At 43.2% G+C, this 27103-nt stretch overlaps 1 protein-coding gene across 1 annotated transcript in view; it reads right to left on the bottom strand.

Moving 5' to 3' along the window:
* The window catches only part of SKAP1 (src kinase associated phosphoprotein 1), a 328733-nt gene that overhangs the window by 20053 nt on the left and 281577 nt on the right, over positions 1-27103 (bottom strand). Inside the window, exons 9-11 of the mRNA XM_055132038.1 lie at positions 26652-26876; positions 15629-15676; positions 5868-5968 (exon numbers count right to left, since the gene is read on the bottom strand). Of these exons, the coding sequence (XP_054988013.1) occupies positions 5868-5968; positions 15629-15676; positions 26652-26876 (374 nt within the window). The remainder of the gene's footprint in view (positions 1-5867; positions 5969-15628; positions 15677-26651; positions 26877-27103) is intronic.

Raw genomic sequence — 27103 nt, 5'->3', positions numbered from 1 at the left:
AAGCCACACAGCAACATCCTCTGGCTGCACAGATCTGCGGCATTATTAAAAAAAAAAACAAAAAAACCCCTCTTTTCGGGCAGAGAGACAGTACGGGGATTAAGGTGCTTGCCATACACAAAGTTGAATGCAGCTCACCCCAGTTTAATCCTGGGAACTGCAGATGAGCTCTCAAATGCCACCAGGAGTTATCCCTGAGCACAGAGCCAGGAGTAGCTCTAGAGCACTGCAGAGTGTGACCCCCAAGATAAACAAAACTCCCCAGAGGAAAAAACAAAACCTCCTGGATTGGGAGGATTAAAAACATTAAGATCATTAAATACTCTCCAAAGCATTATACAGATTCAATGCAGTCCCTATAAAGATACCCACGACATTTTCCAAAGAAGCAGAGCAAACACTCCTGAAATTCATATGGAACAATAACCTAACTTCAAACTGTATTACAAAGTGGTGATAATTAAAACAGCATGGTGTTGGAATAAAGACAGATCCTCAGATCAATGGAATTGAATTTGATATCCTTAGACAGACTCAGGTACATGATCAGTTAGTCTTTGATAAAAGGAAAAAAAATCTTCTTTGAATATATTTGAAGATTTGATTGGAATTCAGTTAATTAAGTAGGAAAGAAACTTCAGGGGCCTCAGACTGTCTGAGGATGCAGGGGCTGCTGTGTTACTCCTGGTGACAAGGCCTCTGACTCCTGTTTCAGAGTTGGATGCCCAGTTCTGGCCTCTCCTCACATAGGAAGTTTGAACAGTTGATGAATTTTGTCCTGGATGTGATCACACAGAAAAGGACAGGCAGGTGGCTCTCCCCAAAGGGCTTCGCCCTGTAGAATTTTCTGTTTCCAAGTGAAAAAGAACCCATTGTGCTTTTGAGCATCTCTATGAAGACCTCCTGGCAAATTGGGCTACCTTCTTGAACGCCTCATATTTACCTGCACATTAACATTATTTTTAGTGTGACGGTGGGGGAGGGAAGTTAGAGTCACCAGTTCCTCCTAGGTGCCAGGCACTTCTTCACACAAATTCTATAATGTAAGCACCACCAGACCCTCTGGGTAGAAAGGATACCAATGTTTACAGATGAGGAAACTGAGGATTAGTGAGATGAAGTGATTTGCTCTTGGGTCACATAAATAGCCTCTCTTTGACTCCCTTCCCTAAGAATAGATGGGTGATGGGCATTCAGTTATCTATGGGGCCACATATTTCCTGTCTAGCCAGTAATTTTCTCTGGAAGAGGGATAAAGAAAAGAATAAAGATCTTTCTTCTGAGATCTTGCCTACTCTGAGACCCCAGGACTTGACAGACTTCTTTTTCTGATGCCAAAATTCTAAGGTTGAAGGTTGGATCACAATTTGAGCCACTACTAAGAAATAGAGCAGCAGAAGCTCCAGAATTTTGCTGTTTTTTAGTTCCTTCCACTCCACTGCCCCCCCAGGGACCACATTTATCTTCTCTTTCTGAGGCCATCCCCCTCCATTCCCTTGCCCTCAGATTAGTTCTGTAATGAAAGAGTGAGGGGGAAACCATATGCACATAATTATAGGATCCAAATGGAATAATGGGATTTTGTTTTATTTAATTTGAATAAATAATTGAAGCTGAAACTTACATATACATATATATATATATATATATATATTTTGTTTGTTTGTTTTTTGGGCCACACCTGGCAATGCTCAGGGGTTACTCCTGGCTCTGCACTCATGAATTACTCCTGGCGGTGCTCAGGAGACCATATGGGATGCTGGGAACCGAACCCGGGTGGGCTGCGTGTAAGGCAAACGCCTTACCCGCTGTGCTCTCACTCCAGCCCCCTAAAACCTATTTTTGTTTGAAAAACTTTTTAAAGCAGTTTTGCAATGCCAGCCTACCAGGTTTAGAATGGCAACGTCTGAAGCAGAAAACAGAGAGGCTGTCGGACACACACTCATTTCACAGGTATGGAGACGGGTCCAGGTAAGTTGAGCTGCAAGCAGCTGTGCTTGTCTTGCATTTCTCGAGGAAATGGTCCTTCAGGTTCCTACACAGCAGGTCTTCTCTCACCTGACAAAGGTTCTATGGCCAGAGAGGAAAGTTAAGACACTTTTTTCCTGAACTAGCCTCAACTCCTGTTGTTAGTTCTCAGGTGTGAGAGGCAGAGGGTGGTGGGGGGAGGGGAGCACAGCTGACCTCCCCCAAAGGAAGTCAACTTGGGTCACGGGGAGTGAACTTAGGATCCACAGCAAAGAAAATTTCAGAGTTAGGAAAGAACTGTATGTCTAAATCCATAGAATGGTAGTAGTTTCTTCTTTTCTGTGCGTATTAGTTCATTTTTGCTTCCACGAGGTAAGGGAATGAACTGGGTGGCCTTGTAAAAATTCCTTCCGGTTTAAGGACTGTTATTGAGTGAGATAATAGAATAAAGATAAATCCAAGCCAAATGCTCCCCATGACAACATTCCCTGGAATGAAGCTTTGTGAGGGAAACTTCAGGTGCGCTGTGAGCAGATCATTTCCTCCACGGTGGCACCATGGTAAAGGGCGGTAGCTGTGGGGGGCAGAATGTGCTCCCACAAATGAGAAGGGGTGAAAAGAGACTTCATTGTTGCCCCGAAGGTGAAGAAAGAAGCTGATAGAACTAGGGTAGCCAGGTCTTCGCATGGGGTACTCCACATATTAGCTTTTAGTCATAAAGGAAGGATTGGTTTGAAAAACCATGTAGCTCTTCCTGTTCTTTGGTATCCCTTAAAAATACAGCAGCCATAGAAACTGCAGACAGCTCTCATACTGCAGGCAAGTCACTGCACAGCCCCTCCTAAGTAGAGGAAAGGGACCCCCAGTGAGAAGCCATTAACAAAGGCAAAAGACATGCAAAACAAACAAAATCATCATGACCGAGAGAAGGCCAGCAGACAGTCTGGCTCTGTGGTCCCCCTCCTCCCGCTGCAGGCACCTCAGACAATGTAAACAGTTAATTTGTTCACCTGCAGGCTCTGGGCAAACAGAGGCCTGGTCACACCTGAGTGGATAACTCGATTACCCCTGTAATGCCAGTGTGGTAATGTACACAAATTCTATTACACGGCAAACCTTGCTTTCGGGCATTTGAAATACCAATCAGGCCAATGTCCACTCCCTTCTCTGCTTCCAATTTAGTCTTGGTGTATCGGAGCTGCACTGGAATGGCACTGGGGTGGTGCTGAGTTAGACGTCTGGAAGAAATCACTAAAAGGTTGTGAGCTCAGTGAGCCGGGCCTGCAGGGCTCTCATGCTCTCAAAAATAAAAAAAGGTTGGGTTTGAATTTGATTGATCTTTGTTCAAAGAGAATTTGTTGGAGCTACTGAAAGTTACTTTAGTTAAGTCCGGATCTGTTCCCTCCTCTTTTCTTTCTTTATTTTTTTGGTTTTGGGCCTATACCCAATGATGCTCAGATTTATATCTGGCTCAGGGATCACTCCTGGCAGTGCTCTCAGGGGAACATAGAAGATGATATGGATCATACCCAGTTTGGCCACATGCAAGGCAACTGCCCAACTCTCTGTACTATTGCTCTGGCCCCATCTCGATGTTTCCTAAGGCACTTATGATGTATTTCAAACCAAGACACACACCCTTCATCAATATTTACAGAATAAAATAAGTAGCAAGTGATGGTTATTAAATAATAACACAATACTTCCTTTTCTTTCAGGAATCTACATGCTTTATACATATATTATTTTACTTTAATTTTGTTTTTCAGCCACCTCAGTGATGCTCAGGGGATACTCTGGGATCTGCTCTCAGGAATCACTCCTGGCAGTGCTCAGGGTACCATATGGAATGCCAGGGATTGAACTCAAGTCGACCGCATGTAAAACAAGCACCTTACCCACTGTAACATCTCTCTGGCCCTACATACTTAATAATTAAAGAGCAAATTGTGACTATTTCAAAATGAGTTTGTAAATATTCACTTTTTTTTGAGGGGGTCCACATCCAGCACTTTTTTGGGGGGTCACCGCTGGTGTGTGCTTGAGAGGGTCTCTGTAGCAAATCAAACTCAGGGCTCCCACATGCACACTATGTGCTCCAGCCCTTTGAGTCATCTCTCCAGTCAGAGAGAAAACATTTTAATAAGTTTTCTCAAGGATAGAACCTATGACCTTAGCCTACCTATATAGGCTATTTGTAGTTTTTCTTTTATTTGGGGCAGGGGGCCGGTTTGTGCTCAGGGCTTATTCCTGGTTCTGTAAGAGCTCAGGGTTCCATTTGTGGTTCCTAAGAGTTCTGAATCGTCTTCACACTGGTGATGGTGCACTCTCTATCCATATACATATATGTGTGCGTATATATAGATAATATATGTAGCACCGCACTGCTGTAGCACTGTCATCCCGTTGTTCATCGATTTGCTCAAGTGGGCACTAGTAACATCTCCATTGTGAGATTTGTTGTTACTGTTTTGGGCATATTGAATGTGCCACTGGTAGCTTGCCAGGTTCTGCCGTGTGGGCGGGATACTCTGGGTAGCTTGCCGGGCTCTCTGAGAGGGACGAAGGAATTGAACCTGGGTCGACTGCATGCAAGGCAAGTGCCCTACCCGCTGTGCTATCGCTTCAGTCCATAGATAAAATATATCTATTGTATATTAGATATGTACACTGAGATATATAATATATAATAGATCTCTCTGTATATATAGATATATATTATATTATATACACACAGATAATGTATATATTATATATGGATAATATATATGTGTGTATATGTACATATGTGTGTATATATATATATATATATTAAAAACCAACAGTAGGGGCTGGAGTGATAGCACAGTGGGTAGGGCATTTGCCTTGCACGCGGCCAACGTGGGTTGGATTCCCAGCATCCCATATGGTTCCCTGAGCACAGCCAGGAGTAATTCCTGAATGCATGAGCCAGGATGCATAATTCCTGAAGGCATAACCCCTGTGCAATGCCAGGTATGACCAAAAAAGCCAAAGAAAAAGTAAAACCCAACAGTATCTATGAGATGGTTAGTTGGGGGTAGGGATGAACTTTTTCTGGTTCTGTTTTATTTTGGCCATACCCTGCAGTGCTCAGGGCCTACTCCTGACTCTGTGCTCAGGCATCACACTGTGCAGGGGACCAGGGAACCATCTGAGATGCTGGGATTGATCCTGGATCAGGGAAGCCCGAGGCAAGATCATTACCCTGTGTACTACATCTCAGGCTCGTAAGGGTTAACTTTGTGTTTGAAGAAGAGAATAAAGTTAGCTGGTGGTCTATGTGAGATTAGCTTCACTATCTTGGCCTTATCAGCACTTGCTCAAACCCACTGAGCTGACTGGCTCTGACTCCTCCCCCTGCATAATTTTATTACAGTCTAGCTTATCTATAAATGAAATAAGAAGGTGGCTGACCTAGCCAGAATGTTTTCAACTATGTTAATAAATTATGTACACAAAATGACCTTTAAAGTAGCATGCGTCTCTTAAAGGATCAAATTTTGATTGGCGTAGTTTTAATAATACGTGTACTTTCTTCTTTTTTGGGGGGTAGGCAGCGCCTGGGGAGCTCTGGGGAATAATTCTCAGGATATTTGATTTTTGGCTAGGTTGTGTGAGCTTCAATATTCAGTGCTTGGACCTGGTGAAGTGGGGTACATTATTGTAAATTTAAATTTGAAAATTGGTTCTTGAATCTAAACTAAAAAAAATTTTCCCTTGCAACAATAAATCGGTGGGAATTGATTGGATGTGTGAGGGCGTCAAGTAAAACACACAAGAGAAGTGTGTGACATGGGATCATGCTAGTTATGGCTACTACATCATCAAGAGTGGGAAAAAAAATCTTTTGATTCAAGCTCTGTACTCTGTGCCCTTACCTTGCTCAGAATACGGATGAGGTCACCCCGCTGGAAGGACAGTTCGTCTGGCTGGTCACCATGGCAATCCCACAGGCCCTGGTAGTAATCAGCATAGTCCACTGATCAAAGAGAAGAGAAATCAAAGTTAAAAGGACTCTGTCTTTTTTCCATGGGGCCGACCACCTTTTAACTGCAAGTAGAAAACAGGATTCTGATATTGCTTTGAGGAAACCCAAGATTCAGGGGGGTTGGGATGAGATACAGCCTAACAGTCGGCATGAGAAAAGGACTGTGGGAAAAGGAGATCATTAACTAACATTAAATATTTACAGATCACCCTGCGTTGGATGCTATTCAATAATATGATAAATATATTCATTTATTAATAAAAGAAGATCAGGCAGGTAATTTTTCATTTGGTTTGTAAGTAAGCAGCACCAAGAGATTTCTTGCCAGACTTGCCCGATCAGGGGAGTCTCTGCTATTCCATACTTCTCTTTCTTATACATTTGGAGCAACGGGCTAAGTCTGACTTCTGCCTGTTGATGAGAGGCTGAGTCAGCCAGCATGTGTCTGCATCACAGCCTTACACATTGGCCTCCCGTGTTATTCAGGAGCTTCATCCTGGGCACTTCCCACCCAGGTATATCTGAGGTAAGCACCAATAAATAAGGAAACATGAATAGCCCGGTCTTTAAGTGGAACCAAAGGGGTGTCTCATCCATTACAACTAAATTCTGGATGGGCTGGCCCTTTTCCAGCATCTCATTTGTAGACCCTGAACATGTCTGCCAAGATTTATCTGCAAGCCCCCAGGGGAATAGAAGCCAAAGTGATCTGCATTAAAAATGAAAGCAACTGAAGACGACAAACTAAGCCTTAGAAGCACTGGAGAGATTTACTAGGCTTCTCAGCAAGGCTAGATGGCAGTGATGCCACAGGACAGCCATCGATTGTTAACAACGAAGAATTTGTATCGATCTTCTTCTACCCGGAAAGGTTAAACACTAGAGTACAAAGTGGGAGAGGATCTGGGGCTTTGAATGACAGGAGGGCTAATGCCCACCAGAGCAGGGAGAATGTGGCAATCCTCCCTGCTTCTCAGACATGAAGTATGAGAGCTGGAAGCAAAGCACCTACGAAAGATGAGATTCTGGTCGATAGTAGTCAGAAATCCTGGGTTCGAGTGAAAATTCCCATGATTTGGAGAGACCCTAGGTGACAGGTTTCTGCCTTCCATCTCTCTGGCCCTCCCCTGAGGAGTGGCGGGGCTCGTAACTGACAATTACGAGACTAGATGTGGCTTAGGTTGGGGACCGCTCTAGTTTATCTTTTTCTACATGTTTCTACATGAGGAACATTTCTACATGTTCCTAATTTGTAAACAATTTAACTAATTTTCTTTTCTTTTTTTTCTTTTTTCTTTTTGGGTCACACCCAGCGATGCTCAGGGGTTACTCCTGGCTCTGCACTCAGGAATTATTCCTGGTGGTGGTTGGGGGACCATGTGGATTGAACCCGGGTCGGCTGCGTGCAAGGCAAATGCCCTATCCGCTGTACTAATGCTCCGGCCCAATTTAACTCATTTTGAAACAATTCAAATAATCTGTAAACTATTTAGTCTATTTACAGTGGAACAAAAGCCCTAGACATCTCTGGAAAATAGCCTTAATCGGAATCTTACAGTACATACCAACAGACATGGGACAGAGTTTAGTTCAAACACAGATATTACAGTAAAAGTAAAAATATGAACTTCACAGGAACCAGGACATGTTTTCTTTACACAGAAAAGTGTTTGCATGTGCAGTAGACAATAGAGGGCAGCAAGCAAGAAAACTACACCGGAAACATTCTGTGACTAGCGGAGTTCAGATATGTTTGGAAGAAAAATAAACTGGGAGGGAAATGCCAGTTTGAAAAAAGACAGTTTTATGTATATTTGAAGATCAGTGCATGAACTAGTACAGACATATCAGCCCCTGGCAAGTAAGAACAGATTTCACAGAGGACACAGTAATGCATTTTTTGATTAGCTGCGGGGTCACTCTCAGTGGCACACAAGAGACAGCACAGGGATCTGAACCCAACTTTGCCCAGGTGGGCAAGTGCCCTGTCACTGAAGTCATCTCCCTGGTCCCTATTGTATTTTAGTTGTATGGAGTTGACTAATCACCCCGAGACTTTGACAAAACTAGGAATCAAAAGTATTGACATCAAAAAAAAAAAAGTATTGACATCAGGGGCTGGAGCGATAGCACAGCGGGTAGGGCGTTTGCCTTGCACACGGCCGACCCAGGTTCGATTTCCAGCATCCCATATAGTTCCCTGAGCACCTCCAGGGGTAATTCCTGAGTGCAGAGTCAGGAGTAACCCCTGTGCATCGCCAGGTGTGACTCAACATTCTTTGTGTGTGTGTGTATGTGTGTGTGTGTGTGGTAGATTTTTGTATTTTAATAAATTATGGAAGCAACATTGATTAACATCACTGTAGTTCCAGGAGTGCTTTTCTATACCTCTTCAGAGGTAAAGTACAGCACCACTGAAGTGCTAATATGCCTTCCCTTGCTATCTATTGGACCCCTCTACTCTTTGTGACTGTGTGGCTGCGATGTCTCTCCCTGAAAACCTACTTCTGAGTTCTGAATCCAAGGGTTAGCTTTGAATTGGTTTGGCCCAAGTATTTTTTTTAATTTAAATTTTCATATCACATATGAGTGAGATCATATGGTATTTTTCTTTTATTTTCTGAATTATTTCACTTTGTCGACATCTTCCTATACCATCCATGTTATTGTGAATTTATCTTTTCATAGAGCTGAGTAGTATTCCATTATGCATACACCTCTTCTTTATCTATCCATCAGTCATGATATCAATATTATTCAATATTTTTACAGATAGCACTGCACTGTAGCACTGTCGTCCCATTGTTCATCAATTTGCTCGAGTGGGCACCAATAACATCTCCATTGTGAGACTTGTTGTTACTGTTTTTGGCATACGAATACGCCACAGCTAGCTCTGCTGTGTGGGTGGGATACTCTCAGTAGCTTGCCGGGCTCTCTGAAAGGGACAGAGGAATTGAACCCAGGTCGGCCGCCTGCAAGGCAAATGCCCTACCCGCTGTGCTGTAGCTCCAGTCTGATACAGGATAGAGAAAATAATTTCATTAAAATGTTTCTTTTTCACACAAGCACGAAAGTTTGTAAGTCTACAACTGTACCACATGGTGTTTCACTAATAAAAAATTAAAAAAAAAAGTTTCTTTTTCTTTTTGGGAGCCCTCCCAAGTGATGCAGGTCTGGGGAGGGGGTCCTATTCACAATTCTTGGCTGGCCAGGCTCTCGGCTCAGTGCAAAGGTCTGAGGCTATGAGCCGTTTGGCTCCTCAGCACTGAAGATATCTGGGCTGCAACTAGAGGTGCTTGATAGACTCTATAGTTCCAGGAAGCAAACCTGGGTCAGGCACAAGTTAGGCATATATATCCTAACTGCTATACTACCTATAGCCTTCTAAAAAACACTTTAAAAAAATGACTAAATGCTTACAAATGTAGAACATTAGTAAAGTTAACTTGGATTTTTTTCTGACTTAGCAGATGGTCACTGAAGGAACTGTTTTCCATGTACATAATCTGGGATGGGCTGGAGCGATAGCACAGCGGGAAGGGCATTTGTCTTGCACATAGCCGACCCAGGTTCGATTCCTCTATCCCTCTCGGAGAGCCCAGCAAGCTACGGAGAGTATCCCGCCCTCATGGCAGAGCCTGGCAAGCTCCCTGTGGCGTATTCGATATGCCAAAAACAGTAACAACAAGTCTCACAATGGAGACATTACTGGTGCCCGCTCGAGCAAATCAATGAATGACGGGACGACAGTGCTACAGTGCTATAATCTGGGATAGCTCTTAAGATGAGGAGTATATTTTGGAATATGTGTAAGAGTGATTGGGTATTGGGTAGATAAGCCATCTTGGATGAAGACCTGAAGAAAAAGACTCATTCAAAAGTACAATGGGGCTAGGGATACAGCTCAGTGGCTGAGTGAATGCTTCATACGTATAAGATCCCCAATGAAATCCTTGGTGCCAAATATATATATGTGTGTATTTATATAGATATGTCTAGACACAGTAGTTCACAGGGAAAGCAGAAAACTAGGAGGAAAACAAAAGCCTTTGAAGAACAAACAAAATTAGAGGCCGGGGAGTTAGCTCAGTGGACCGGAGTGACTGAGCTTGGCTCTGAGCATCCACACGTGGCCTGTGGAGAAGGGTTGCCAGCCAGCTGGGGAGGCACCGCGTCCCAGGCAGGCCCCCAGATACTTGGAGTGTGACGTAACTGCACTGGAGAAGTGGAGAAGGCTGGGTAGAACAGCGGCTTGAGTGTCAGGGGCCAGGAGAGGCTTCCCTGGAGTTTTAGACTGTAATAAAAATCTGAGTGACAGTGGGTGTGATTTAAAGATCTAGAAGGGGAGAGGGGTAAGGCGGAGGTGCGTTTCATTTCCAAAATGTGTTCCCAGGAAGAACTTGAAGGTCTGGAGGCCAGTCCCCTCAACTTGCCCAGCTCATTTTATAACCACGAGGGGTCTGCTATTTTGGGAGCCTGAAGGAGGATTGCTTTTGTGGGGTGGCTTGAGGTTCTTTAGCTTTCCATTTCTCTGGCAGCAGCCTGAGATCAGAAATGGTGCAGCATTCTGACCATTTAATTAATTCAAAACATCCTCATTCTCATTTTGAGGACATTATTCCATCTAATTATTTTTTTTTTCCAGTCTGTCCATTTGGAATGAAAAACAAAAGAATAAAGCTTAATGCCAGCATTTCTCAATGTCTCTCCAAAAAAAAAAAAGTAACTCTGCACTAAATAAAGCCTGGTAATTCAAAAGCAAAGCACTAATATATTCAGCATAAAACAGACAGAGGACCTAGAGCAATAATGACACCACTAATAACTAAAACAGTTATAACAATTAACAACAATTACAATGATAGAGAAGCTAATGGGTATGATCACTGCATTTAAATTGCTAGTAGAGCTGAGAAGGACTTTTTCTAGAGAGAGGGGAAAAAAAGACAGTGTCTTATTTTCTTTATCCTATGTTTGAGAAGCTAAGCTTCAAGCGAACAAAATGTCATAGGGAGAACAGCAACAGATCGAGTTAAAAAATGTTATTTTTCTCTCTTTTCTAGGTATTTATTGCCAAGCATTTGTCATTCCACACTAAGTTCTTTATAACCAGCGAAAGACATTTCTGCCGTAACTGAGGTCAAATTGCTGTTACTGTGGGCAGAGTTAATACTTGAAAACGAGCCACTGTGATGTGGAAAGTTCTAAGGCAAAAGGACCTGGATACCTCTCAGCCTTCTCCCTGGAAGGAACAAGAGAACCTGGCTGCCTTCCTTCCAGAGTTCATCCTTCACTTGGAGCTTTTGTTGGGGAGAACAGAGTAGTTGCAGGAATCAAGGGAAAGAGACTAAAGAGAAAGAACCTAAACACAGGTCAACTTGCTATTTATATTTCCTTCATGAGTCAAAGGGCTGTGCCAAGGAGGCCTGCAACTGGGCACAGCAAGTGAACAAATTATGGGCAAGAGAGGAAATGAGAAGGCAGATAAAGCTAGCCCTTGTGAGAGAGTAAGTTGGTGAACAGTGATAAAGAAGGACGAAATAGTGGCCTGTTCAAAGGGACTGGACGTGTTCTGTAGGACAGGCCAGAAACAGCCACCATGCTCAGACTCAGTGTAATACTGTTTAACTAAAGAAGGAAAGGAATGAAAAAATATACCAGGCTCCATTGGCCACAGAACAGGAAGAGCAAGTGCACAGTACTGATAGTTCACACAGCATTTTATTCTTGAGTTTTCAGTGATGAAGGTTCATAATGTTGTAAGTATCATCTTGAAGTAGGGGCTCCTCTTCCTCTCCCCTCCCCCGTTCTTCTTCCTCCTCTTGGGTGTGTGAAGGGGGAACACACAATGGTGCTCAGTGGATACTCCTGGCTCTGCACTCAGGAACCACTCCTGGCAGGCTTGGGGAGCCATATAGGATACCAGAAATCTACCCTGGATTGGTTGCAGACAAGGTCAAAATTGGGTAAAAATTCTAGCTGTGTAATTAATGATCCACTCATGGTTGGTCTTGGGAAATAGGTTTCAAAAGTTATAGCTGGAGGGCTAGGGTGCATAATTTGCATACAGGGGGCTCAAGTTCAATCTCAGCACCATAAGGTCCTCTGAGTAGGAGTAGCCTCTGAGCACCTCCAGGTGTGGCCCCCCAACCTTCCGACTCTACTACAACCAACCAACAACAATGAGTTCCATAATACAAGCCTTGGAAATAAATATACATGTGACTTCCCTCTGTATTTTCTTTTTCTTATTTTGGAGGAGGGGTTCATACCTAGTAGTGCTTATGAGCAAGCTCTGGGGCTCTAGCATGCAAATAATGAGCACCAGTATGTTGAACCACTTCCTACCCCTTCTGTCTGATGTATAATATCTCACTTCATTGGTAGGAACTAAAGTTTCAGAGGGAGAGCCTCAGAGGTGGAATGCCAATCACTATTCTTCTCTGCAGAAATCACTGAATGTGGGTTACTCTTTTTTTTTAATTAAAAAAATGTTTTTTAGGGAGGGCACATCTGGTGATGCTCAGAGCTTACTTCTGGCTTTGCACTCAGGAATAATTCCTGGTGGTCCTAAGTAAGGTGACTATAGGGGATACTGGGGATCAAACCCAGGTTGACTGTGTGCACTGCAAGTGCCTTACCTACCTTACTATCTATCTCTTTGGCCCCTGTGGGTTATTCTTTAAATTTGTCCACAATTGCAGAACACAAGCAACTTATTTCAAGATATTCCCTTGGAGATTTGGTGTATCTAAGCAAGATTGGTGCCTCCAATTATGCCTTTTATTTGACACTGCATACCCAAGCAAATGGCTACTGGTTTTAGTTCAAATAGTACAGAATGAGATTTAGTTTTGGCTACCTGGACATGACCTCATCAGAGGGAAAGAAGATAAGCTCTCACCAGCCAAGACACTTAGTGTTAGAGAGTTAGGCTGATGGGTTGGAATTTAGTGAAAATCAGAGTTGTTGAAGAGTCACTCATTAAAATAACCCTGTTACTAACAGTCATGCTGTAAACCAAGCTTTTTATAGATTGAACAATCAATACTACAAGGCTGTGATAGATTTTCTAGGTAACAGAATAAAATAAAAGAAATTACATCTTATAGGGTCATTAACACCCAATAAGAATGAAATGAATTCCGCTCCCCCCTTCCTTTGATAAGATCTAGCTGGGATTTAAAAATCTTAGCAATTGCATCAGGGAAAAAGCACAGCATTCAGGGAACAGAAGAGAGAAAAGTATGTGGATTTTCAAGGCAACCTTGCTAGTCATAGTAGCTTTTAGGATAAAATATTGTCCCCCACCTCAGATGCACAAGAGACCTTAAAAAAATCTAAATGAGCCAAACTTTAGAAGCTTGTCTATTATATAGGAATTTACATTTTCTTAGAGTTTACTCTCTTTTATACGCCTGCCCTTCACTTAGACTTCTATATTCTATTGTTATTAAGTGACACCATTTGGATGTCAACATATTTGTTATTGTTTCTATAGTGCCTTTTATCTTTTACCTTTTATCTTTGGAGAAAAGGCACTCTATAAATTCAATAAATAAGTAAACAAAAATAATAAAAATTCCTGTCTCAGATTCTGCAGAGAGAGAAAAGACTGCTTCTGATTTTTGATTAGTCACCTGTCATTGTAAGTGGTGGGAAGTATAAACCATAGAAGCATATTCAAAGCCCATTCCACTTCAGAATATCTATTTTAGAGGCAGAAAAAAAGAGGAACAAGGATTTTATTTTTGGTTTTTGGGTCACACCTGCCGATGCTCAGGGGTTACTCCTGGCTCCGTACTCAGGAATTACTCCTGATGTTGCTCAGGAGACCAGATGGGATTCTGGGGGATTGAATCCGTGTTGGCTGTGTATAAGGCAACTAACTTACATGATGTACTCTCTCTCCAGTCCCTGGAACAAGAATTTTAAAACATCTACTTGAGGGGCTAGAGAGACAGACCAATGGACTGAATGCCTGCTCTGCATGTAGGAGCCTGGATTCCACCCCCAGCACTACATTTCCCTGACTATTTCCATCCCCCAAGTGTGAAGCTGGGAGTAGCACCCCAGAATTGTTTTGTTTAGAACCCCAAAACAAAACAAAACCACAAACAATAAAACCCCACTTGAACTATAGTTGTTGGAATAGTTAAGAAATAAATTCCTCTCCTCCTTCCCGTCAGGCAGAATGTTAGTAAGGACTTAGTAATGTTAGTAAGGAGGAGATGAGATAAATTTAAAAATGTTCTTTTTTTATTTTTGCCAAAAGATGCTCTTTTGTGGATGGGACTGAAAGTAGATTTGGCTCTAGATAGCTTCTGCTAATCCCATCAAGGCCGTCCACATAAAGTGTTTTCAGTACCAATGTATGAGAAGCTGGTTAAGAAAGAACACATGTGAGATACAGGTTGGTGAGACGCACTTTTTTTTGTGTGTGTTCTGTACAAGTAGAAAACAACAGAAAACAGGTTTTAGAATGGACCCTAATACACGTGCTAGTTATGAGAAACTAGCTTGCAGCTCTACCAAGATGCCAGCATTCTGCCCGCTTCAGTTCTTTTTTTCTCTTGATTTGGCATTTGATCTTAGCTATTTTTTTCTATTCCTAGGAGAAGCTGGGCATTTGTGAGGCTGAGCACTTCACTAATCCTTTTTCATTCTTACTTCCCAGAGAGTATAAGCTACGGGAAGGGGCTTTGCTGAATGCATAAAGAAGAGAAGAGAGGGCAAAAGGAAGAGAGAGAAAGGGAAAAAGTCAGACTAGAGCAATGGAAAGGGAGAAACAGGGAGAGGGTGGGAAGAGAGAGAGAGAGAGAGAGAGAGAGAGAGAGAGAGAGAGAGAGAGAGAGAGAGAGAAAGAGAGAGGAGAACTAGACTTCTCCAGAATCTCTAAGAAGAAAAACAGCCAGTTTCTTAATCAGCCACAATTCAGGCTCTTCTGATGAAATGAATATCCTTGAGGTGCCCCTGCAACATGCATAACATACATCCCTCTGCTGACAGAACAGAATGGGTCCTTGGTCCACTTAGGAGGTGTTCGAGGGGCAACTGACCTTAGGAAGGATGAGCTTGCTAACCGCTTGAAACATGGTTAACAGTCTAGGATGAATAAGATGTAATTTTGTATTCAACAAACCTGTTACATATTCATTTCCAAATGTGCCTGGAATCAAATCCGGCCATCAGAAGTCAGCCTCCCCATGCAATTCTATCCTTCACCCCAAGCTCACTTTTCAGATCTGACACATTTCCATTCCCCTCTGAACTTGCAATCTCCGGGCTTCTCTGAGAGGAGACATTGCCATTCTTTCCATTCTCAATCCTCCGATCTCTCAGCGATGAGGCAATTCCATTTTCACTGCACTGATTTAAGAAATACTGATAGGAAGAAATAAATATCTGGTTTGGCTTCCTACCCTCTCCAGGATAAATCTTGGCAGTTCTGGGAACATTAATTAAATGGAAGGGGTGGCTGCTTTTAAAGTAAAAGTATTTTCCTTTCCAGCTCCTCTGGGGCCTTTGAGGAGGATACACCAATCCCCCTTTAATTAGCCAGTTTGGTATGGTTTGTAGTCTAGAGAAATATCCTACCAGTATCTGAATATCGTACTCAGTGCTTGTACATTTATAAAGCTCTCATACCTCCTCTCAGTTGAGTTCCACTCTCATCTTCTAGATCATTCTCTTCATCTGAGGGGATAAGCAAAATAAACATTAACAAAGAGTGGTTGATAGTCTTTTCTTAAGTGGCCAACATACACATATTTGATTTTCTAAAGTACCTATGACCCATGAGACATCCACAGAATAATTTGTCTAGAAATATTTTCTCCTCAAATTCAAATGTTCTTTCACCAGTTACATTACAAAATCACAAGTTAGAGTTTTATGTTCTTCACACGACAGGTTTTCTTTCATTGAGGTTTGTTATGCTTTCTTCTTCTTTAAAGAAATAATTACTACTTTAAAAAGTCACATCTTGGGGCTGGAGCGATAGCACAGCGGGTAGGGCATTTGCCTTGCATGCAGCCGACCCGGGTTCGAATCCCAGCATCCCATATGGTCCCCTGAGCACCGACAGGGGAGATTCCTGATTGCATGAGCCAGGAGTGACCCCTGTGCATCGCCGGGTGTGACCCAAAAAGAAAAAAAAAAGTCACATCTCGAACCTCTCTGCTACTTTATATTTCGCATATGAGTGCAATCTTTCTATGTCTGTCTCATTCTTTCTGACTCATTTCACTCAACATGATACTTTCCATGTTGATCCACTTATATGCACTTATATATCATGACTTCATCTTTTCTGACAGCTGCATAGTATTCCATTGTGTAGATGCACTACAAGCTTGCAATGATGCAATTTCTGGCAGAAATTTCTCTGGACTTAGTTACTAAAATACTAAAACACAGAAATCCAAAACCGTGTGGCCGCTATTGCCGCCACTTGACCTCATATATCTTCATTCTCAGCAATGGAAAACACACTATCAAATGCTTCCTTTTCAGCAGGTCTGACTTTGGGGGGAGAAACTCCAAACAATAATAGTGAGTTTTTTGTTGAAATATTGAATGTAATCAAAGTAAAGTGAAAGTAAAGTGAAATTTATCAGTTACACAGGCGGGGTGGGGGGCTGGGGAGGTGGGGGGTGGGGAGAGGTTATACTGTGATACTTGGTGGTGGAATATGTGCACTGGTGAAGGGATGGGTGTTTGAGTATTGTATAACTGAGACTTAAGCCTGAAAGCTTTGTAACTTTCCACATGGTGATTCAATAAAAAAAAAAAAAAATAAAAAAAAATCACATCTCGGGGGCTGGAGCGATAGCACAGCGGGTAGGGCATTTGCCTTGCATGAGGCCGAACTGGGTTTGATTCCCAGCATCCCATATGGTCCCCTGAGCACCGCCAGGAGTAATTCCTGAGTGCAGAGCCAGGAGTAACCCCTGTGCATTGCTGGGTGTGACCCAAAAAGCAAAAAAAAAAAAAATCACATCTCACCTCACCTTCCCTATTTACTCATCCACAAAAACTCTGCATCCAGCAAAAGGCTTTGCCGGGAAATGGAGATGCAGCACAGATAAGACTGACAGGCAGGGACTGGAGAGATAGTATTGCCGATGGCTGTCCCAGACATGTGAGCCCGCCAAAAGAGTGATCCCTGAGCACAGCTAGAAATAAACCTTGAGGGGCTGGACTGATAGCACAGTGGGTAGGGCATTTTCCTTGCATGCGGCTGACCCAGGTTCGATTCCCAGCATCCCATATGATCCCCTGAGCACCGCCAGGAGTAATTCCTGAGTGCAAAGCCAGGAATATCCCCTGTGCATGGTTGGGTGTGACCCAAAAAGAAAAAAAAAGAAAGAAATAAACCTTGAGCACCCTTAGGTGTGGTCACCAAACAAACACAAAGAATATTGGCAGGCAGGGTCCCTGTGCTGGTGGAATTTCCAATTCACTGGACTGTTTAGGTGCCATTAATTAAAATTTTAATCTTTTCCCTAAAATCCTATTTCTTTTTCCCTTCTGGGATTCTCTTTTACATGTATTGTCTCGGTGTAAGCATCCAAAAATAAGATGTGTGTGTGTGTGTGTGAGAGAGAGAGAGAGAGAGAGAGAAAGAGAGAGAGAGAGTGAGTAGGATGCTAAGATGCTAAGCCATGTTTAGACCATCCCTGATTAATTAGTCTTTAATGTAGCAAGCTTTGTTCAGCAATAGCAGAAGCTGGTCATGTACATAATTTTATGTTTCTAGTACTTGGGGCTTGCAGTTATCTTTTTTTTACTGTTGTTATTTAGCCTGTCTCGTTCATTTGAGTGTAAGCTCCTGAGGGTAGTTGGAATGGTCTTTTAATTAATTGCTGCAGGTACACAATGGGTTCTAAGTCAATGCTATTGTCTAACTCCAGTCAAGTGTTTATATGGTCAAAACTACAACATGATTGGCCTAAGAATTTTTCTTTCTTTTTTATTTGTTTTGAGTTTCTTACACACGTTAACCAGTTTCATGTTTTTATGCTACCTGATGACATAGGAACTGGGCCTTTATAAAGAAAACATGAGTGCCAGGATCATGTTTAGCTATTTTGAAAGTTGGGGGGGGGGGTGTCAGTGAGCAAAAACGCATTTTCTATTTTCTCTTTCATCACCCCTCCCCCATCACTACCACACACCTCATACACACTGTATAAATGGGATGCAAGTAACATTTTGAGGACAGAATTCTCCCTTTCTCCTGGCCTCCTTTCTTTTCCTTACATTTTAGGAATCCTCCCATCTTGCCTCCCCAGAGGGAACTTTTGAGGAGATTGCCTGGGGACAATCTCTGTTATTGTTTTAATTTATTTAAAATTATTTAAATTTATTTTTTGGTTTTGGGCTTACTCCTAGCTCTGTTCTCAGCAATCACTCCTAGCATACTCAGGGCCATATGGGATGCCGGGGATCGAACCCAGGTCAGCTGCATGCATACCAAGACTCTACCTGCTGCACTATAGTTCCAGTCCCTTAAACATTTTTTTTCTATTATTTTTTCTTATGTTTTTTTGGAGCCACTCCCGGTGATGCTCAGCTGTTACTCCTGGCTGTGCACCCAGGAATCACTCCTGGGGGTGCTTATGGGACTACACAGGATTCCAGGGATCAAATCCAGGTTTGGCTGCATGCAAGGCAGGTGCCCTACCTGCCCTACTACCTCTCCAGCCCCTGTTATTCATATACGGTTAAGAAGGCAATACGAGTTCTGGTATGTTAGACTGGGGAAGTAAATTCTAAATCCACAGAGGAAAGAGCAAAAAACCATTCTAGAATGTGATAGAATACTAAAGAAACAAATGATGTCATCTACAAAATGATAATTTTCTTGTCCCTCCTCCCAAAAGAAAAGTATTGATACTCTAGGAGAAATAAGTCAGACCTTGTGAAGATTAAAACATATATATTTGAAAATATGATTTTGCCCTACAAGATATGTAGGAAAAGGAACACTTGGACTCAACTCTTCTTATCGCCACAAGTTTCTAAGCAGCAGATAATCTCCTGTGTGCCACCTGTAGTCCCCACTGCCCCGAATCATGCATGAGGAATGAAGATGTGAGATAATGGAGGGGAGAAATCAAATATTGGAAATAGATTATACTGAAATAAATCACATTAAACATCATTCTTTGCACATTGTCTCCTATTACTTACCCACTTCCTTCCTGAGCTGGGAAGCAATTCCTTTTCTGACATGGGTCTAATTTCACGGGATTGAAAACATTAAAGGGAGAGTTGGTACATTCTCAGACTCCGAGAGACCCCCGTAATTTGGACAGAGAGCTGCTCTTTTGCTGATCTCAAACAACTCCATCACAAAGACCAATAATTTGCTGTGCTTAGGCACTTTTGCAGAGAGGCTCTATCCTACCTCTGCCGTCTGTGCGCAGATGTCTCTTCCTCCCAATTCTAATCAATGTAAATTGGGTCAGATCTCCGCTGTGAATTACAAATTGGATCCGAAGTTGGAGGGTCACCGTGCCTGTGACTCCACCTCCTTCCCACCACCATTAGATGGGAAGCTACACCAAAGATCTTTTCTAAATAAATCAGACTTTATTGTAAAACTCGGCCACTGACGAGACATAACCTCATTAGCATTGATTTTAAAATAAATTATTGAAAGTGGCTAGCCTGCTCTTTGCATTTGTAAAATAGGAGAATGTAAATGTATTTGCAATGATAAAAATGAAAACTAAACCTTGGTCCCTTTATCCTTTCAGGCAAAGGCACTTAATCTAGTCATGATACAAAAATAGAAGGGGGGGGGGGAAGTCTGTTTCTATGCAGTTCAATTCCAGACCAGAGACTCTTGATTTCTATTGTGCCTGTGGAATCACCTTAGAAAGAAAGCAGAACCCTGGCCCCAGTACTGAGAGCTCAGTCATCTCCGGTAGTAAGCAGTGGATATGAATGGGGAAGCTCCAGTTCCACATTTAGCCTAGTGTAGTCCTTCCTGCATGGATGGAAGCGGACTCCAGTCAAGAAGCCTAGCTATTGATGTGAGAGGCGGGATGCTGTGCCTCTGGGCCTTGGGCAGCATGGTTTGGGGGTACCATCATATAGTAAGGAGCAAAACTTCCTGTTGCCTTTTCCCAGATTGAAAGGGCCTGCTACCAATTGGTACCCAGATTCTTGCAGGTCCTCCAGTGAAATCAGAGTGGTATCTATCTGACTCCAAAGTCAAGAAAACTGATCACAAGGCAACAGGAAAAAAAGTTTTTGCTCACACAATGGGTGGGTTAAATAGCCAATTTTTTTTTTCTGTTTTGTTTTTTTGGGCCATACTTGATCATGCTCAGGGCTTACTCCTGGCTCTGTGCCCAGAGACCATGCCCGAGGGACACTCAGGAGCCTTTATGAAATGCTGGGGGTTGAATCCAGCACCCAGGCAGGCTGTGTGCGAGGCAAGTACTTTACACATCTTATTATCTCTCTGGACCCAAATTTCTCATTTTTATTAATCCTTAAGGTGAGGCTCTGATTTTAAAGTTATTAATTTGAAAAGCATTTTTTTAAAAGATTACAGAGCTTGTTGAATTTCTTTGTAAGAATATGGTTAGGGATTTTAGCATTTCATCTGCTGAAATACATCTTCATTTAAGAGAGAATTAAAATTTATGTGCTACTTCAACTTTAAACAGTAATAGATTATAATGGTCCTTGCTCCTAACAGGGCATATGGGACCCCAACCTTACATAGGTTTTAAACAAATTAACCTCTAAAGATTACTGTCCACTTATTACATTAAATGCTCTACTTGATTCCCAAATATCTCATCTCAATTGGGAAAACAGTTGAAGAAGATTCTGTTAACCGTGTGAACATGTAAGAGAACCGTGGGGCCTCACAAATGAGCATCAGTACCCAGAGAATTGATTTCAATCAACATTCTTGGCACACTGTCAGGGACGCTAATGAAAGGCTGAAAGGAACAGGGCACTGAGTCCATCCACCTCAGCGGCACCGAGAGCTGCTTCCTGTGACACCTGGCTCTTCTCTGAAGCGCCTCTCTGCTGTTGGCCAAAACTGTGCGGAGAGGAGGATTAAAAAAAATGACTGAAACAGAAAGAGAGCCATCTCTTACTCTAAGCAAAGCGTAGTGACAGTAGATTGAAAAATGCCAAACGTATCCATGTGCAACCAGATGTCAAGGTGCTCTGGTGACAGATGCAACAGAAATACGCAGAAACTCTGAGTGCAAAGGGACCGTGCAGAAAAGTGGAAGCAGGAAGCATCCCACAGCACACATGGGGAAGTTATAAATCTTTGGATGCTACTGTACATCTTCAAACGTAGAAAAAAGGGGCAAGATGCTAATAATGCATTTTATTCTTTGTTGTATATTTGATTATCTTAAAAAATGCGAGAAAGATAGTACAGCCGGTGTGGCACTTGCCTTACATGCAGCTGACCCAGGTTCAACCCCTGGCATCACCCCATATGGTACCCTGAACTCCATCAGGTGTGATTGAGTGCAGAGCTAGGAGTAAGCCCTGAGCATTGCCAGGTGTGGCCCCCAAACCAATACACACATACACACACAAACACACACACGGCTACACTGGTGGCATACACACACAACACACACACATATACACACACAAACACAGCAGGCTACACTGGTGGCATTCAGAGGCTACTCCTTGCTCTGTGCTCAGGAATCACTCTTAGCAGTGCTTGAGGACCACGTGTGATGCTGGGGGTCAAAATGGGGTCAGTCGAGGGCCAAACTGAGATCAGCACCATGCAAGGCAAATGCCTTAACCCCTGTGCCATCTCTGCTGTCCCACTATGCAATAGACTCAATTCAGTTTGTGATAACTTCAACACATGGAATGCACTGAATTTACAGCTGAAAATAATAATTTCTCAGTTCCAGCATGCTGGAGTCCTGGGTTCCACAGAACTGAATGTTCTCCTGAGCACCACAGGGAACAACCCCTGAATCCTGCCCCAGGAGTAATCCACAAGATTTCTGGGTACGGTCTCAAACTCAAACCAAACAGAATGGAACTCAATTCCAGGTCAGGGCCTGGCCTTGGTGCTGATGCCACAGCAGAGTGTGTAGAGCCCAGCATGCCATGGGGGTGGGAGAAAGAAATAGGCCAGCCAGCTCCACGGGGGCCTGGTGGTGGCACTGGCTCTTTATAATATTGCCCTCATGGAGAATTGCTTTTCTATGAAATTGAAATTTGCTTTCTTCGTAAACTTTGCAGTTTTGGTTTCCGCTTTCCCATATCCTACTTAGACCTACTAATTATCACTGTTCCTCTGTCTTGTGGGTCTGGACAACTATACAGGGGGAAAAATAATTCCACAGCACACTTGTTTCCATTTGATTCAAATGAAAAAAAAAACCCAGTTATATGCTTTATTATAAAGCAATCTGGTTTCTGGGTCCATAATCACTCTCCAGGGCAGTGTGGGCAGCATTGGAAAGCGCACAGGAATTCCCAGGGAGGGCTCTTTCTCTCTCTCTCTCTCTCTCTCTATTTGCTCTCTTCAGATCTCTCTGGAGAACAGAATCAGATCCTGTTGCCTCTGCAACTGCTGTCAGGCCCCAGTTTCAGCCCTTCAATGGTCTCCAGCGCCTTGCTGGCTTCCAGCCCGGGGGCCCCAGATGAAGAGAAACCTGATAAAAGTTGTCCTTTTATGGAATCCTGAATTATGAAATTGAGCCTGTGCTAGCCTGAGAAGTCATTTTCCTGGAAGGGGGAGAGAGCTCAGAAAAGCCTCCCATTTTCCACAGTACTTTAGTACTTCTTGTTGGTAGTTCCCTGTAGTTCAATCTATTGCAAATGAGATCTTAACCCCTATATGCTCAACATGGACGTCTGGAAATCCCACAAGATGCCGACCTTGAAGCTATACTTCTCAGGACCCATGTTGTAGTGATCTTGGTTGCAAATCTCCAGTGATCTGCATTTCCCCCATGAGGAGAGTGCTAACCATGGACCAAATGATCCTAACCTGTGATCATTGTGATGGGGTGCATTCGATTTGATGACCTATGCATTCTTCTGATGAGGAAAAACACTTTTGCATAGACTTGGCATGTGTTAGAGGCATTTTTCTCTCTACAAGGCAAGGCACAGAAACAAGAATCTGAAAGGGAGATCATTACTCAGCCTTCTCCACTGAGACAAGGAACCTTAGACGTAGGTAGGGCTTATCCTGAGAAGGAAAGACTAGCAGAACCATCAATGCTAAGCATTCTATTTTTTTTCCTTTTTGGGTCACACCCAGCGATGCACAGGAGTTACTCCTGGCTCTGCACTCAGGAAGTACCCTTGGCAATGCTCAAGGGACCATATGGGATGCTGGGAATCGAACTCGGGTTGGCCGAATGCAAGGCAAACGCCCTCCCCGCTGTGCTATTGTTCCAGCCCCAATGCTAAACATTCTCTACAAAGCACATTTCCCTCTAATGAATGTTAGACTCTTTTTTTTAGAGAGAATTTAATTTATTTAGTTATTTTTAGCGTTTTGGGTCACACCCGATCATCACAGGGGTTACTCCTGGCTCTATACTCAGGAATTACCCCTGGCGGTGCTCAGGGGACCATATGGGATGCTGGGAATTGAACCTGGGTTGGCCGTGTGCAAGGCAGACACGATACCCGCTGTGCTATCACTCCAGCCCCAAATGTTAGACTCTTGATGGAGCTGCAATGCAACGTTTCTCTTGCCATCTCTCCACTCAGCACCCGTCCTTGCTGTAAAAATGGGCCTGAGCAGAAGGTGTGCTCCATATTCCATCTGCTCAGGATCTGCAATATCACCTGCTTCCTACAGAGTTGAAAATGTCCAACTGGACTGTCTCCGGTTTGGTGGGTGGGGGTAGGGAAGTAGCTGTCCCTCAACTCTTTCAGGGGGTGCCACTTGCTACTTCAACACCACCAAATTAGTAAATAATCAGCTTTGACCGAGCACTTTGTGTTCCAAAGATCATACACACATGAGTTCTGGACTTCTCACAGCTTCCCTCTAAGATCTAAGATGATGGTCCCCAAGTGACAGGTGTGGAAATCAGGGAGAGGTCAGCAAGCCTGCTCCAGATCTCACAGCTCAAGCTGGCAATTGTCCATCCTGACTGAGAACCTGAATTTTGACCTGTGATCCTATGCCATCTCTCCTAGGCTGCTTTCTGTAGTTGGTCCTGTGAGCTGGTGGCAGAGGAAAGACAGTATTAGAAGTCCTCATGTTCCCTCTCAGTTTTACTAGGGCTGGTCGTGTGGTATGTACAAATTACCAGCAATTTCAGAAGCAACAAGTTGAGTGGAGTGGAAAGGCAGCTGGGGGATGGGAGATTTGTGACTGAAATATTTATAATGCAATTAAAAGCCAGTGTTTCACACTCTAAGGGCTGGAAACCTGATGGGGAGAAGCTTTGGGAAAGAACTGTTGGCTGGGCCTGGCTTCATCTTTTGGAAATTTAGAAGCAAGTTAACTGCTGCTTGCCTAACCTGTAGAAAGGGATTAGCACCTACTCTGTGATGGTCCTCATGTCCAAGAGACAGGCACTAAGAGCCTAAGCTAAGTTGCTTTCCTGGACAGGGGAGATTTGTTCTCGGTTCTTGGACACCAAAGTAAGATGCTGACTAGTGTAGGCAAGCCCTTGGGGTTGGAGGAGAGGAAGGATGGAAAAGTCCAGTGCACATTCATGGACCAGCTGGGTGGGATGACGGTTCTAAATGCATCCTATTTGCCAAGGCCTCATCCCCTTTACCCTCCTTTTGCTCTGCAATGCTGAGCATTAGTGCCTCTACCTTGCCTCTTTGAGAAGGGAACATGGGGTAGGAAAAGGCCCTTCTTTGCTCCCTAGAAGGCTGAGTGTTTCAGTGAGGTTTTCCCAAAGCCATTTTTCCACAGTTGGAACCCACAGTGGTGTGTCACCTGGATATTTCCCCAAGCCTGGGCAGGAGTGAGTGGAATATGAGCTCACTAGGAAGATTCTGGCCAAGTTGGGGAGTACATCTCCTTTTAGGGAGTGTTGTGAATTAGAGCCATTTCTGCACCCTGCTGTTGCAATGGAGCAGACTGTGAAAGGGAAGATTCTCAGAGGAGCTGTGTTTTAATGTAGCAATTTGATTCAATTTTCCACTCTATAAAATTACCCATCACTGCTCGTTGCTTTCTAACAGACACCTTCACTCTTAATTTAACAATCCTATCGAATTCTGCCAGGGAAATTGGAAAAATTTATCACCTGTGAAATTTTATTTTCCTTTGGTTGTATCTGTTTTTGTAAAACTTCATTAACGACGATGACTTGCTGAGGAAATTATCATTTTTTTTTTTTAACTTCAGACACAAGAAATGGCTCGACCTCAACCAAGATATCATTTGCATAATAAAACACAACAAAAAGGCTGGGGAAGTTGGGACCGGCAAAGGCCGGACACGCTGGGAGAAGGAGATCTCCTGGGTGGGCGGCTGAAGTCCCAGGTAGGAGACACGAGGCCACAACCTGTGACTCCTCTCAGGCGGTGATGACGTGGCTTCCCCTCCAGCCCCCACCACCCGGGGAGAGGCAAACGCAGCGCTGATGGAGTTGCAATCTTTTCTTCAGAAGCCTCAGAAATACAAGTTGCTGACTGACAATGCTTTTTTTTTTTTTTTAGCTGCCACCCCTATCTTCAGGAGCCTGAGTGTTAAATTCACCTTAGTTCCTAGGTTTATCGGGGATTGAAGTTTAAATTGCTATAAATTTAGGCTTAACTTGAATTTCTCAGCAGAGCACTGAACTCCTGGCAAATTTCCACGGGAGCGATCTTTTTGAATGGACTAGGAGATTCAGCATTCCTGTGGTCTAACTACCTCACAATTAAAAGGCTCAGGCTTTGGTTTTCTACAGCCTGACCCCCACTGTTCAACAGCTGCTGTCTCCCTACAAGAAGAAGTTAGGCAGAGGCAGTGACGACTATATATATATATATATATATATATATATATATTTTTTTTTTTTTTTGAGATGCCAGATCTCAGCCTTTGGAAAAAAGACATGGATGGTAGACTTGTCCTATCAGGGTCTCTTGTGGGTTACTGTACATGTGTGCTTCCATTGATCATTTCCTATAGACCCTGGATATTCTTCATCATTTTGAGGCAACTTTCCATTATTCTCACAGTTGTAAAGAAAAAGAAATTAAAGCTGGATGATTTTGATGATTCCCCCTCAAACTCAAAAAACCAATAAAAAACAACATGAGTATTGTTTACTCTCTCTCTCTCTCTTTTTTGCTTTCTGTGGTTTTTTCTTGTGGGCCACACCTCGGGATGCTCGGGACTCATTCCTGACAATGCTCAAGTGACCATATGTGGTGTTGGGGAATCAAACCAGGGTCAGCTGCATGTAAGGCAATTACCTTACCCCCTGTAATATCTTTCCAGCCCCTGTTGCTGACATAATAATACATGACTCTGTGTGCCATATCTGAGAGAGTCTTGATACTTTCATCTTGCTCACAGAGCCAAGGAGTAAAGTTCTGAAGTGGCCCTGAAGCTCGCCTTATACTCTCTCCTTAAGAGATTTGGCCTTAACAGTTGCAAAGTTCTAGTCCACTACCAGGTAAAAAAATGTCTGAAACTGGAGGAATACAATCAGAAGATGACATTCCTCACCTGGCAAGACTTCGTAAATATCTTCTTCTTTTTCCTCCATGGATTCTTTTTGTCCCAGACTTTTAGCAACCACACCAGGTCGGCCATGGGAAGCTGAATCTGGGGAGTCAAAGTCATCGATATCATCGTACATCTCTTCCTCTTCTCCTTCCTCTTTCTCCTCCTCCTCCTCCTCCTCTTCCTCCTCCTCCTCCTCTTCATACGGGATGGTTAAGGAGCTCAGATCTGCCAGAGCAAAAATGAGAGGGAATGAAGGCTTGGAGGTAAACAAAAGAACAGGGCAGGAAAGGGAAGAGGTAGAAGGAGGTGGAGGGATGAGAATAAAACATGTCAAAAGAAAATGAAACACTGGGTTAAGTGCTGTTATTTCTAACGTGGGTCTCAGTGGCAGGAAATCTACAGAAAAGGCCAGACTAGCACTGTGTCAGGTTTAAACCATCAACATAAATCCT

Source organism: Sorex araneus, chromosome 3 (assembly GCF_027595985.1).
Source record: "Sorex araneus isolate mSorAra2 chromosome 3, mSorAra2.pri, whole genome shotgun sequence".
In the NCBI taxonomy this organism is placed as follows: domain Eukaryota; kingdom Metazoa; phylum Chordata; class Mammalia; order Eulipotyphla; family Soricidae; genus Sorex; species Sorex araneus.
This window is presented reverse-complemented; position numbering and strand designations above follow the sequence as displayed.